This window comes from Anolis sagrei, chromosome 1, assembly GCF_037176765.1.
Source record: "Anolis sagrei isolate rAnoSag1 chromosome 1, rAnoSag1.mat, whole genome shotgun sequence".
NCBI classification, from domain to species: Eukaryota; Metazoa; Chordata; class Lepidosauria; order Squamata; family Dactyloidae; genus Anolis; species Anolis sagrei.
In genome coordinates this window covers 281,398,307-281,412,177 of record NC_090021.1, presented here as the reverse complement: position 1 = coordinate 281,412,177, position 13,871 = coordinate 281,398,307, and the positions used below count along the sequence as shown (strand labels likewise).

General features: G+C 41.2%; 1 protein-coding gene across 28 annotated transcripts in view; it reads right to left on the bottom strand.

Moving 5' to 3' along the window:
• Positions 1 to 13,871, bottom strand: part of GPHN (gephyrin) — a 303,782-nt gene that overhangs the window by 191,418 nt on the left and 98,493 nt on the right. For all 28 annotated transcript variants that reach the window (XM_067462787.1, XM_060762638.2, XM_060762719.2 and 25 more), the window contains exon 3: positions 12,724 to 12,781. In XM_067462787.1, the coding sequence (XP_067318888.1) occupies positions 12,724 to 12,781 (58 nt within the window). The remainder of the gene's footprint in view (positions 1 to 12,723; positions 12,782 to 13,871) is intronic.

Sequence of the window (13,871 nt, the reverse complement as noted above, 5' to 3'; positions counted from 1 at the left end):
CCTGAAGGCTGCCAGGGTGGGTGCTTGCCTAATCTCTCCAGGTAATGTGTTCCAAAGTTGAGGGGCCACCACAGAGAAGGCCCTTTCCCTTGTCCCCACAAGTCGCGCTTGCGACAAAGGGGGAAGCGAGCAGAAGATCGAAGGGGTAAATGGACAGACGATGCAATGGGCTTGAAGGGCCTCTTGGAAAGCTGAGATAGGCCCAATTCTCGGCTCCAGGCAGGAACAGAGGGCATAACAGGAGGGTTGAAGTTCAAATGCCCTTGCAAAAAGGATTTGTTGAGACAGCCCTGAAAACAGGATAGTTTTTCCAGGTCTTTAAGGTAAGACGAAAGAGGAACCACATAGCATTTGAGGGGCATTAGGGAGAGGTGTCCGGAAGCTAATTGGGTTAAGAAATTAAGGACCTCTGTCATGGAGACTGAGGCTGATTTGAATCCCTTCTTTAAAAGGAAGGCAGCGAAGGCTCACCACTTGTGTGTGTAATTCTTCTTGGTGGGCGGATTGCGGGCTGTATTAAAGATGTGGTGGACAGAAGGAGGCAAAGTTAAAGAGAAAGGAGACATGCTGTGAGCTGAAGGTTGTTTGAGTCCATATGATGAACTTGACCATTGTGGAGAGTGAGGAGGTCTGGATAGTGCAGGGGCCCCATTTCCATGGCCACCTCAGGATTGTGAGCAAAAGACTTGGCAATTATCAGAGTGTGAGGTCAAGAGCCCAGATATGTCAGATCTGGGGCAGGCATCACCGCCATTGGGATCAGAGACCTGGACTGAGCTGTGCCTGGAGTTCTGGGCACATAGTGTCTTCTGCCAACAGACCATTCACCTCAACAGCTAGGAGACAACAGAGGCTCTGCTAGAGCAGTGGGAGTACCAGCGTCTTGATTGTGGTAGAGAGTAAGAGAGAGTTCTCAGAAAGGACCGACTAGTAGGATGGCACTTGAGCACAACTGAATGCATTTTTACATGCTTACTGCTGGGATACAGGGGAAATGTTGATATCAGATTCCATGGACTGAGGTGGTGGAAGGATTTCCTTGACCGTACGCTGCTGAGAGGCTCGAGTTTGCTTTTCAGGAGGTTGCCCTTTGGGAAAGGGAAAAGCCTCCTGAGGCATTGGCATCTTCTTGCACCGGAAGCACTCAGACTTGTCCTTAGTCTTACTAGGCTTGTCCTAATCGGTAGCCAAGGTCTGAGTTTTTGGTGGAGAAGCTTCTACTGCTAACCCTATTCCCTAATAAATAACTAATAAACTGTTGTGGCTTGGTCTGAGCCTGAGTCTGAGACTTAATTGTTTGGGCCTTCTGGGCCTTCTGAGCCTGACTTTCTGCAGGATGACGAGGAGGCTGATGGTTTACAGATTCCTGTGCATGTTCCAGACGGGGCTGATAGTGTGGCTCTTGAAGAAGAAACAGCAAGCTTGTTCCCTGGGGAAAGGAATGTGCCTTTTGATAGAGACAGTGAAACTCCACAAGTGCAGGTGGGGACTCCTTTCGGTTCCCAGAGTGATCAGGCCCAGCTGGGCCAAGATAATGAGTAGTTTAACCTTGAAGATAATAGTGAATTAATGAGTAGACAGGATTGTTTACAATTTAGAGTTTGCAGAAGCACACGCTTGGCCAGCAAGCAGGAAGCCAAAGGTCAATGCAATGCTTTCATGTCAGGGAAACTTATTTAATGATGTAGCCGACAGGCATTTCTTGTCAGTCCAATGTTGCTTTTTCCCTGTTAACTTCTGTAGAATTACCTTGGCTTTTGCGGAATGCTCCTGGTTTCTTTGAGACTTAGATTTTGATCTTGATTTTACCTGTTTACCATGGATTCTTGTCCATTGCTAAGGGATTATGCTTCATGTTATTTGCCTTTGGATCTTGGGAACTTTGCTTTTGCATTTAAGACTCTGTTTTGCCTATTGAACTTTTGCATCTTTATTTCTCTGTTTTGATTTTGCTTTTTCTCAGTATGGTGTGTCGTGGTATCTTGAGCAAGGTGAAGCTACCCTGAGTTGCGACATAAACTAATAAAAAGTAGTAAGATTCATCTTCATGCATGCCTACTTTGACATAACTTTTTAAAAAGAAGCAACCAATTATTTGAAATAAAAAATCTCTCTTATCTCATCTGTCTTTAAATTTACAAATAATTAAGTCTAGGTTCATTCAGAGTATTGATGAAATGGTGGCTAATATTGACTGCACCATCAACTCAGTATTACATCTACTGCCACTTGTCTATTCACATCAAAAATATCCTAATGTACAACAAAAATACAATTTTGGTTTTAGTAAAAGAATGCCAAATGGTCCAATTTTCAATTATTATTCAACTACCTATTCCTTTAGGAGTTTGAAACTTGATTTAAAATAATGGAGAGCTTTGAGCCTGATAAAAAGAGATAAATTTAAGTGTTTCAGTTTCATTTGGAACAAATTATAGCCAAAAGCAAGAGTTCAAGAATTTAACAGGATGCATAATCTAATTAAAGAGTCATTGCTTCATACTTGGCATGCAGCTCTATAGTAAATTCTATTAAATAAAAAAAATGAAAACTCATTTCAAACAAAGGACAAAATATTATTTACAAAGGCTTTCCTACTCTGCAGAATATGGTATACACGATTAAAGCTATTTTTGGTTCCCCATGAGGAACATAATCTTGACTGCTCTCTGATTTGAGGAGTAATCCAGTTTAGAAGCGGAATCAATTATTCTAGTTTTTATGTTTAGCTCTGAACATACATTTAAAATAGAAGTGAACAATTGTACCAGGGATGAAAGCCATTTTTCATACCATCCTAAGAGGAAAGCAACAATACAAAGAAGCACCTGGTCATTTCTTGTTCTGTTTTACTTTTATTTTTGGTTTGTTTTCATCCTTTTTTCAATTCATTTATAGTACAACTGCTCCCTTTGGACATATATTGGTGATGCTCTATGGGAATCAGGTGATTTGAGACTGGTTTATATTGTAGTTAGAGGATATGCAAGGAGAGCAACAGATAAGCTACCCTCCCCTGGGGAAAGGAGGAAGAAAATAACGTGTCCTAAGTCCAAAAAGGTCAGCAGTCTGTCCTTGTCCTGGAAGAATGCCAGGAATTTTTCTACTTTCTGTCATAGAGATGGGCATTGAAAAACGGTAATCACTTGGTAAACCAGAAGTCTGTACCAGTCTTCCCTGCACTGAGTGGTAAATTGATGGAGAGGATGACCATCTTGAACCTGTAGGGAGTTATGAATCTGTGCCCTAAGATCCCTTAGGGCATATGTGTCAAACTCAAGGCCCACAGGCCAAATCCAGAAAGATGCTGGACAGCTATATTTCTCATCATTAGACATAATGACTAGAGTGGATATAAGTTGTGATACAGTAAAATCTGGGAGACTGCAGTTTGTTCTGATTAATCAAGATAATGGGTTTGAATTTAGATACAAGGACTGTGGATATGACATCTGACTTTAAAATGTCCTTTTTTAATCTTTCCTCAATGTTAGAGTCACAAGTGCTGTTGGGTTCTAATTCCCATTATCCCCAGTCTGAATGAAGGACAATAAAAAGTGATAGGAGTTGTTGTTCAATAACATCTGGGGACACCAATTGGCCAAAAACTAAAAAACGAGTAAGATGGTCTTCCATCATGGGTTTCCTTGTGGGTCCGTAGGTGGCTGTGGAGCCCTATTCTTGCTCTGCATCTTCTTCCGCAGTGAGGGCATTGGTTTCCAGGTGGAAGGCGGTCCCGGTCGGGGTTGGCTTGGCACGCCTTCCTCCTGGCACGTTTCTCTCTTTCACCCTCCACTCGTGCCTCCTCGAATTCTGCAGCACTGCTGGTCACAGCTGACCTCCAGCTGGAGCGCTCAAGGGCCAGGGCTTCCCAGTTCTCAGTGTCTATGCCAGAGTTTTTAAGGTTGGCTTTGAGCCCGTCTTTAAATCTCTTTTCCTGTCCACCAACATTCCGTTTTCCGTTCTTGAGTTCAGAGTAGAGCAGCTGCTTTGGGAGATGGTGGTCAGGCATCCGGACAACGTGGCCTGTCCAGCGGAGTTGATGTTGGAGGACCATCGCCTCAATGCTGGTGGTCTTTGCTTCTTCCAGCACACTGACGTTTGTCCGCTTGTCTTCCCAGGAGATTTGCAGGATTTTCCGGAGGCAGCGCTGATGGAATCGTTCCAGGAGCTGCATGTGACGTCTGTAGACAGTCCACGTCTCACAGGCATATAGCAGGGTTGGGAGGACAATAGCTTTATAGACAAGCACCTTGGTATCCCTACGGATGTCCTGGTCCTCAAACACTCTCTGCTTCATTCGGGAAAATGCTGCACTTGCAGAACTCAGGCGGTGTTGTATTTCGGCGTCGATGTTGACTTTGGTGGAGAGGTGGCTGCCAAGGTAGCGGAAATGGTCGACATTTTCTAATGTTACACCATTAAGCTGTATCTCTGGCATTGGAGAGGGGACGGCTGGTGACTGCTGGAACAGCACTTTGGTTTTCTCAATGTTCAGTGACAGGCCAAGCTTTGTGTATGTTTCTGCAAAGGTGTTGAGAGTGGCTTGTAGATCTTCTTCCGTATGCGCACAGACAACATTGTCATAAGCATACTGGAGTTCTATAACAGATGTTGTTGTGACCTTGGTTTTGGCTTTCAGTCTGCTGAGGTTAAACAGCTTGCCATCTGTCCGATAGATGATTTCCACTCCGGTGGGAAGCTTCCCATCAACAAGGTGAAGTATCATAGCAATGAAGATGGAGAATAAATAAAAAACACCAAACACGATGTAAAAAAAGTTATAGTTGGACCTCTGTATCCATGGATTCCCTGTCCATGCATTTGAGAGCCTCAACAGCACCATCTAGAAGAACCAGTGGGACCACCAGCAAGAAGCTTGGAAGGAGGAGGCAGTGTATGCTTGGTGTCAGCTGCCTCTGACTTCTGCTCCTGTTACAGAAGACTGGCTCTTCGCAGACTAGGACCCTGTCTGAAGGCAAGGTCTGAACTCATTGTACCCTTTCTGAACTAGCCGGGTAGTCTTGAGATTGGCATTGGGAGTCTCAGCTGGTTATAGTGCTGAGAAACTTCAATATCCAGGCTGAGACTGCCTTGTTGGCAGTGGCTCAGGACTTCATGGCCTCCATGACAACCATGGATCTGTCTCAGGTGCTGTCTTGGCTTTGTTTCCTGGGCAGGATAGACCGATTGTGATGGTGATGTGGAGGAATTGGTCACAGTTCCATTTTCATGGACTGATTAGACTTGCTGGGACTCCAAACCTCTGCAGGGGTGGGGGACTGATTAAGATGGTTCACCCCAGGAGGCTTATGGATCCAGATGGCTTCCTGTTGGCTCTTGGGGATTTTCCTATCACCTCAGCAGGCAATTCTGTCGAAGCTCTGGCTGACCTTTGGAATAAGGAAATGGCCAGGGTGGTGGGCACAATCACTCCTGAATGTACCCTCATGGAGCAGAGCTAAACCAGACCCTTGGTTTTCCAAACAGTTGGTGATGATGAAGCAAGTGAGACGGAGACTATAGTGACGTTGGCAGAGGACTGGAAGCGAATCTGCCTGAGCACGGGCTAAAGTGTATTTGAAAGCCTACCCTGCAGCAATGGAGGCAGCAGAGAAATCGTTCCTTGTTACCACCATTGAATCTGCAAGGAACCATCCAGCTGAGCTATTTTGAGTGGTCAGAGGGCTACTACATAGTGGTACTAAAGGTGATATTCCTGACCATTCAACAGCCTGCTGTGAAGAATTTCAGATAAAATTGTTCAGATCTGTTCTGACTTGAATGCTGTTATTGATACAGTTCCAATGGATGTAACTTTGGCTCTTGTTTGTCCAGTGTTGATGGATAGCTTTGTGCAGCCTGAGGATGTGGACAGGATCCTTGGAGAGGTGAGAGCTACCACATGTATTCTAGATCTTTTCCCTTCCTGGCTGATCAAACAGGCCAAAGGGGAACTGACAGAGTGAATAAAGGTGGTGGTCAATGCCTCCTTAGAACAAGGTAAAGTTCCAGCTTGCTTAAAGGAGGTAGTTGTCCTACCTGTATTTAAAAAGCCATCCCTGAACCCTTCTATAATGGACAACTATTGGCCAGTGTCAAACTTCCCCTTTCTGAGCGTGTGATGGCCTACCAACTCTAGGGATTTCTAGATGAAAAGGATAACTGTGGAACAGAAACAGCTTTGGTTGCCTTTATGGATGACCTCCACAGAGAGCTAGACAGGAGGAGTGCGTCCCTGCTGGTTCTCCTGGACCTCAGCTGCTTTTGATACCATCAATCATGGTATCCTCTGGTATAGGACTGAGGGCAATGTTTTACAGTGGCTCCATTCCTTCCTGGAGGGCCGTATCCAGAAAGTAGTTCTGGGGGGGGGGGGGGTCTCCTGTTCAAACCTCTGGCCATTGTCCTGTGAGGTTCCTTCCGTTTTGTCCCCCATGCTGTTTAACATACACATGAAACTGCTGGGAGGGGTTATCCAGACTTTTGGAGTACAGTGCCACCTGTATGCAGATGACACCCAACCCTATTACTCCTTTCCACTTAATGTGAAGGAAGCTTTCTTTACACTAAATCAGTGTCTGTCATCAGTAATGGACTGGATGAGGGCAAACAGATTCAAACAGACAAGAAAAGTACTCCCGGACAGTTAGAAGGCAGATTAGGGAACAGGGATCCAGCCTGTGCTGGATGGGGTCACACTCCCCCTGAAGACACAGGTTGGTGGTCCTCCTGAACTTGGCATTGAACCTGGAAACCCAGGTATCTGTGGTGGCTGGGAGGACCTTTGAACAATTAAAAATTGTGTGCCAACAGTGCCTGTTCCTTGATTAGCCAGATCTGGCCATGGTGATACATGCTTTAGTTACATCCCGTCTGGATTACTGTAATGCGCTCTATGTGGGGCTGCGTCTGAAGAATGCTTGAAAATTTCAGCTGGTCCAAAGAGCTGCAGCCAGGTTGCTAACTGGGGCTGGCTCCAGGGAGTGGACAACCCCACTGTTGCAGCAGCTCCACTAGCTGCCAGTCTGTTACCGCATACAATTCAAAGTGCTAGTTATGACTTCTAAAGCCCTAGACAGTTCAAGTCCAGGCTATTTGGTTGACCACATCTCCTTATGCAAATCTGCCCAGGGCCTGAGATCTTCAGGGGAGGCTCTTCTCTCAGTCCAACATCCATCTCAAGCTTAGTTGGTGGGAACCAGAGAAAAGGCCTTCTCAATGACTGCTCCATGACTCTGGAACTCCTTGCCCAGGGAAGCCAGAATGGCCTCTTCCCTGCTGTCCTTCAGGTATTTTAAATTGTTTTATTTTATTTTATGTGTTGATAGTGGTTGTTTTATAATTTTATGTGATTTATTGTTTTATACTCATGTATCGTTTATATTATATACTGCAGTGCAGTGTCTTATAAGCTGCCCAGAGTCCCTTTTAGTAGTTGGTGGCAGGATATAAATAAAGAATATTTATTTATTTATTATTAAAAACTTTTAATTTAGGCAGGCTTTTAAAGATTAGAGTGTTTAAGATCTAGTCTGGGGTGTTGTGGTTTTTAACTGCTTTGATGGATTTTAACTGAATTTTTTTAATGCTGCTTGTGTTTAATTCTATTTTAATGTTTTTGCATATTTAAAATTGTATATTAATGCTTTTATGTCAAGCTGCTTTGAGTCCCCTTTGAGGAGATAATATGGGGTAATAATAATAATAATAATGGTCCTTTGGAGACAACAAGGCTGATGGGTCCCTTGATGAAAATCTGTTTTCACCCCTGCCTTAGGATGAGGAGAAGGTGCAGTCCCCTGTCCTGCTTGGTAACAATATACCAAGGGAAGAACCTGTGATGGGTGATGTGAAGTTAGATTCGTTCTGTTGCACCTACCAGCAACAGAACCTCCATTTTCTTGGTCAGCGGTCCTTGAGTGTGTGTGTGTGTGTGTGTATATATATATATATATATGTATGAGGGAAGGGTGGGGGAGGCATGATTCCAGAATATAGAGAATCCACTGGAGTCCCTGGCGGTTTATACTTCACTAGAGTTGGAAGAGAGCCCAAAGAGCATCTAGTCCAACGACCTTCAGCCAGGCAGGAAGACACAGTCAAAACATTGCTGGATGATCCTCTGTTTAAAAACCTCCAAAGAGGTTTAATCACTACATGGAGTGCTCATGCTGTTCAAATGTAGGCACTTCTATATTTTTTATAATTTGCACAATTTGTTGATTCAGTTGCAGTGTTTACAACTAAAATGGATATGTTTCTAATTAAGAAAAAATGTGTTGACAACGATGTATGCTATGAACCACATGGAGTGGCTATAGAAGAAACTACACAAGGATCAACTGTAGTACATAAGAAGTGAAAGGAAAAAAATCCAAATGTCATTGATACAGCAAAAAGTATATTAAAAAAAGGTAAAGGTAGTCCCTTGACATTAAGTCCAGTCATGTCTGACTCTGGGGTGTGGTGCTCATCTCCATTTCCAAGCCGAAGAGCCAGCGTTGTCCGTAGACACCTCCAAGGTCATGTGGCTGGCATGACTGCATGGAGCGCCGTTACCTTCCCGCCGGAGCGGTACCTATTGATCTACTTACATTTGCGTTTTCGAACTGCTAGGTTGGCAGAAGCTAGGGCTGACAGCGGAAGCTCACGCCGCTCCCCGGAATCGAACCTGCGACCTTTCGATCAACAAGCTCAGCAGCTCAGTGCTTTAACCCACTGCGCCACCGGGGGCACAGCAAAAAGTACATGAAACTTATATATATTATGTATTTACATTACATTGCATTATATTTTCCACGAAACTCTGATAAGGGATTGCTTTGATCTCAGGTTTGCTAGTAAAACTGAATTACTGTGTTGTGAAAGGATGCACGTCTAAAAATATGTTACCAACATGAAAAGTTTTGAAAGCTCTGACCTAGAATGTATAACTGAAGCCTGGCTTTTATTGATAGAACAAAATGGATATTGCCATGACTCCCAATTTAAGAAGAAAGGTGTGAGATAATACAATAATGGAATGGAAAGCTCAATGCGATCAGTGTTTTGAGCACTTTTCATTTTGGAAATGTTTAAATTATCACAGAACGTAATTCATTAATAGATAAAAGCTAATGGTTCCTATATGTAAAACTAAACAAATTCAGTGTGAACTACTATTCAAACTTCGAGCTTCTCTACACCCAAGACCCAATGTGCCGTATTTCTAGCACTGCATTCTCTTGAAATAAAAACAAATGTCATGGATTTTTCTTGTAACACACAGGAAGGAAGGATTAACATTACAGACAGTAAAACTCAAATAGAAATAAATAACAAGATTCCACTGAAATAATTGAATACTATTGAAATCAATTGAGGTTCACCATAGTTCTGTTTATTTCAGTGGAACTTCTGTAAGCCTAATCTTTACTACAGAACATGCCTTGTATATATACATTAAACAAATAGGGAAGACTGGATAAATGCACTTACACACATGCATTGAGTCAGACAGAAAATATGTACATTCAGGAGATATTCACCTGATCATAGCACTTGGTAGCTGCTACTCAATTATCTCCATCATGTTCTGTAGCACACCTGTTACCATAGAAACAGATGGCAGGAGTAGAAAAGGGCCAGACTAAGAATAAAGACACAAGGTCTTGAAATTCTTGGGGAGTTTGAGAACATGAATTTTTCCCCCCATAAAATATTAGTGTTTGAAATAATTAAAAACATTAGTAAAGCATTTTAAAAGGCCTGGCTTTAATACACACACACACACATATATATGCAGACTTTGATTATATTCAAAGTACAATGGAGTTTTTCATTCACCTTCCCTTAAGACTTAAGTCTCTTGTGCTTGTCAAAAATTGTATACAGAAAGCACAGAAGTGGTATTCCAAGTAGCACAAAATGCTCTTCCAATTTAGGGACAATTTTAAATACTGGACTAAAATAAAATGTTGAACAATATCACCCCGGTGGCACAGTGGGTTAAACCCTTATGCCGGCAGGATTGATGACCAACAGGTCAGAGGTTTGAATCTGGGGAAAGCGCAGATGAGCTCTCTCTGTTAGCTCCAGCTCCTCGTGCAGGGATATAAGAGAAGCCTCCCACCAGGATAAAACATCAAAACATCCAGGCATCCCATGGGCAACGTCCTTGCAGATGGCCAATTCTCTCACATTCATAATGATAAAGCTACCAAAGCATGAAAAAGAAGACTTATGAGTGGATCAAATTTGTGGTCCATTCTTGCACCCAGTGGTGAGTAAAGCGACTTGTCACATTGATTTCCACAGTTTTTGAAAATTCTCCATCAAAAAACACCGTGACATGTAGAGGCTATTCACATTATGCAATTACAAGGCTGTAGTCCACTCTAACTGATATGGCAACACCCAGCGGTTTCCTGGCATCTGTAGTTTGGTGAGGCACCAGAGGAGCTCGCCAGCTGTTATTTCTAGCACCCTCTCAATGAACCATAAGTCTCGTTTCCATAGGATGTTGGCATGGCAGTTTAAGTGAAGTATAGTGCTATAATTGTGTAGCCTAATCCTTAAATTAACTGATTTCCATAGAGCCATTCCCAAAGGCAAAGATACCAGGATTAATATAAATTGGGGGTTATATGGAAGGAATTAGATCTGAGGAGGTTAAAGCAAGACAACAAGGAAGGAAATGTGAAAGGTCTTTTACCATAAATCGCCCCCCTCTCCCATGCCATTGCAGCTCTTGCACAATAAAACGAACTTTTAATGTGTAAAAGAACATTTGAAGGAAAAGCATCAGGTTTTTTTATATCAATGCTACTCAAAGTGATGGTTCCTGAACCACTGCCTGTCCATGTTGAATGTCCAGAAAAGAAAAGAAAAGAAAAGAAAGAAAAGAAAAACAACTGTAGCACAATGGGCACCAATATTTTTTTCCATTGCACACTGGAAAAAAATAATTCTGATTTTCTCACATCAGATAGTCTGGGAAACAGTGTTAGACACTATGATCTATGGCTCAACCGCACTGCCCACCCCCTACTATGTAAGCCACTATGTAATTTTAAATGATTTTGTGAAACTGCTGAAACCGTACCCCTGCAAGAAACACATAGTGTTTTTTAAAAAAAATCTCCAGGATGAAATCCCTTGATTAAACTGATCCAGCCTTATCTATACAATTTAAAGACTGTTTATATATATAAACCAGAGTAAGGCCCCCTACTTTGTCAAAACGAAGCAACAGAGCGGGTAGTGAAGCTCATCTGCTAATCTGTCTTATCTTAACACACTTAGCCAATAAATTTCTGATCCTGGATATAAGCCAATATTTCTCATGGATAATTTCAGAATGAAGTGTGAGTTTAAAAAAGATTGTATAATTTTTAAAAACTGAACTTTTAAAAAAATCATTTTACACATCTGATTTGTCTCAAACTTCTTACAGAGGAAAAAAAAACTATAACCAAATGAATATTAATAATAACAGTTTCTATTATAATTCCTTTCCCCAAACACATTCCTTAACCGCTGATTAAAATATTGGAAACAAATACAAATTCACTTCATCTTAACACTGGACAGTGATGGATTCTGTTAATGCTGCTCAACCAGTTCCTTTCTTGAAGAACTATGGACCTGTGAAACTTTCCTGACAATAAAGATAAACAGCAGGAAATGAAATTGCTACAGGGTGAGCTAATAATCCCATGTAGTAGCTGAGCAGAAAATGCTTGTTTTAAAGAAACTGGCAGACTGCCCGGCTGTCTGTCTGCATCTTCCGTTTCTTTTGAGGGACACAGCATATTGATATCTTTGAATTGCCTTAGGAAAAAAAAGCATCTCTGAGAGGAAATATAGTGGAAAAATAATGATCCATTCTGGACATAGGAAAGCAATCACAGCCAAATTCCTACTTAGTGTACACATCCGTGAAACTTTGATACTATAAAGAACAATTGTAGTAGCAAACAAATTTTGATACTATATATATATTTAACACCACAAACTATAATGCAAAAATAAAAAAAGCGTGACAAGTCTTATAGGAATTTTATTTGACTTAGATTTAAATGAAGTAATTTCCACTTTACACCACAAACAAACCAAAAACCAAAAACCAAAACAAACAAACAAAAAAAAACCCCGTTTTGGCTACATTTAAAATGAAATTACAAAAACAAAATATATTATAATTATGATCATCATTTTATCTGAACACACCTTAAGATATAATACTTGTTTTCTGAAATGATAAATATCCCCAGTAATGTTTTAATGTTAAACAACCATCTGAATCATTAAGTTTATTAGAAAAAATCCTTTTAACTTTGATAATCTGTTATAAATTTAGAGTAAAAATGTGCAGAAATGCAGTAAAATAATTAAGTAACATTTGCTATAAAAGAGATTTCAACAAATGAAAAACCACATTTTTCACCATGCTGTTAATTAATTATAAAGATTATCCAGATGTCACAGTAACTTTTGTAAGTGGCATTTCTTAAATTTATTAGTATAAGCATAATTATGCATTTGGGCATGTAGTACTGGTAATGGTAGCACTAGTTGTAGAAGGAGGGAGGGAAGGCAGGATGAATGGAAGGAAGGGGCTTTTAAAGTGTAGAAGCAAAATATCTTCTAGAAATATTTACTAAAATATACATTAAAACATATGCAAAATACAGAATGATCCACTAAATTGCCTAGCAAGATCAAAAATAAATACTATACCTTAATTTCATCTATTTCATCTGGCACTATCTTGTATGCAGAAACAGTCCCACCTAACCTAAAATATGAAAAAGAAAAAATATTTTCAAATCCAATTAACACAGAGACTGGAATAAATGCTCACATTATAAATTCATCTATATAGCTAATGTCTAGAAAAATCTGAAATAATTCACACTGACATCTTTAGCCAAATAGTCATTCTTTCAGAGGTCACCTGAGCATTTGCATGTTGTTGTTGTTGTTGTTATTATTATTATTATTATTATTATTAAACTTTATTTGTACCCCACTAGCATCTCCCAAAGGACTCGATGCAGCTTACAAAGGCCAAGGCCTCAATACACAACACAACAATACACTCAAAGCAAATTAAAAACAATTAAAGCAGTATTAAAACAACAAAACCACAGCAATAAACAATACATCAACAAGATAAAACTGGGCCAGGCCAGAGTAAAGAGTACAGGATTAAAAAGTGCTGATGTGACAGGTGATATTATAGGGCAAGTGCAGTGTGCAGAGTGCGGCAGTCTTAAATTCTAATAAAGTGCTTCTGGGATTTGGTATTGGAGATTTCCTAGTCAGGGAAGGCACATCGGAACAGCCAGGTCTTCAAATTCTTTCTGAAGACTGCCAATGTAGGGGCCTGTCTAAGATCTTTGGGGAGAGTGTTCCAGAGACGGGGGGCCACCACGGAAAAGGCTCTGTCTCGTGTCCCCACCAAACGTGCTTGCGACGCAGGCAGGACCATGAGCAGGGCCTCTCCAGATGTTAGGGTATTGTGGCAGGACAGAGGCCTGTTTTTGCAGAAATCCACTGAATCTCCTCAGGCAAGCTACTATTCATTTCCATGAACGGACATGGGATTCTCATACAGAACACAGATGTGCCAGAGATAACTAAGCTTTTCATCTCTGTGGTCTTTGTACATCTCATATATGGGTGATGGGATTAGCAATGAAAGTACATCAAAGAATGGCCGTGGACCACATTATGTTGCTCAATTAATTATTAGCAATGGAATGAATTGGTAATGTTACTAAACATTAACTATTAGAACCAGGAGGTCAGAAAAGAAAAGGCAAAATTCTGGAGAAAGACTACAGCCCTAGGGGTGTGACATTGAGATTGAAAAAGCAATGCAA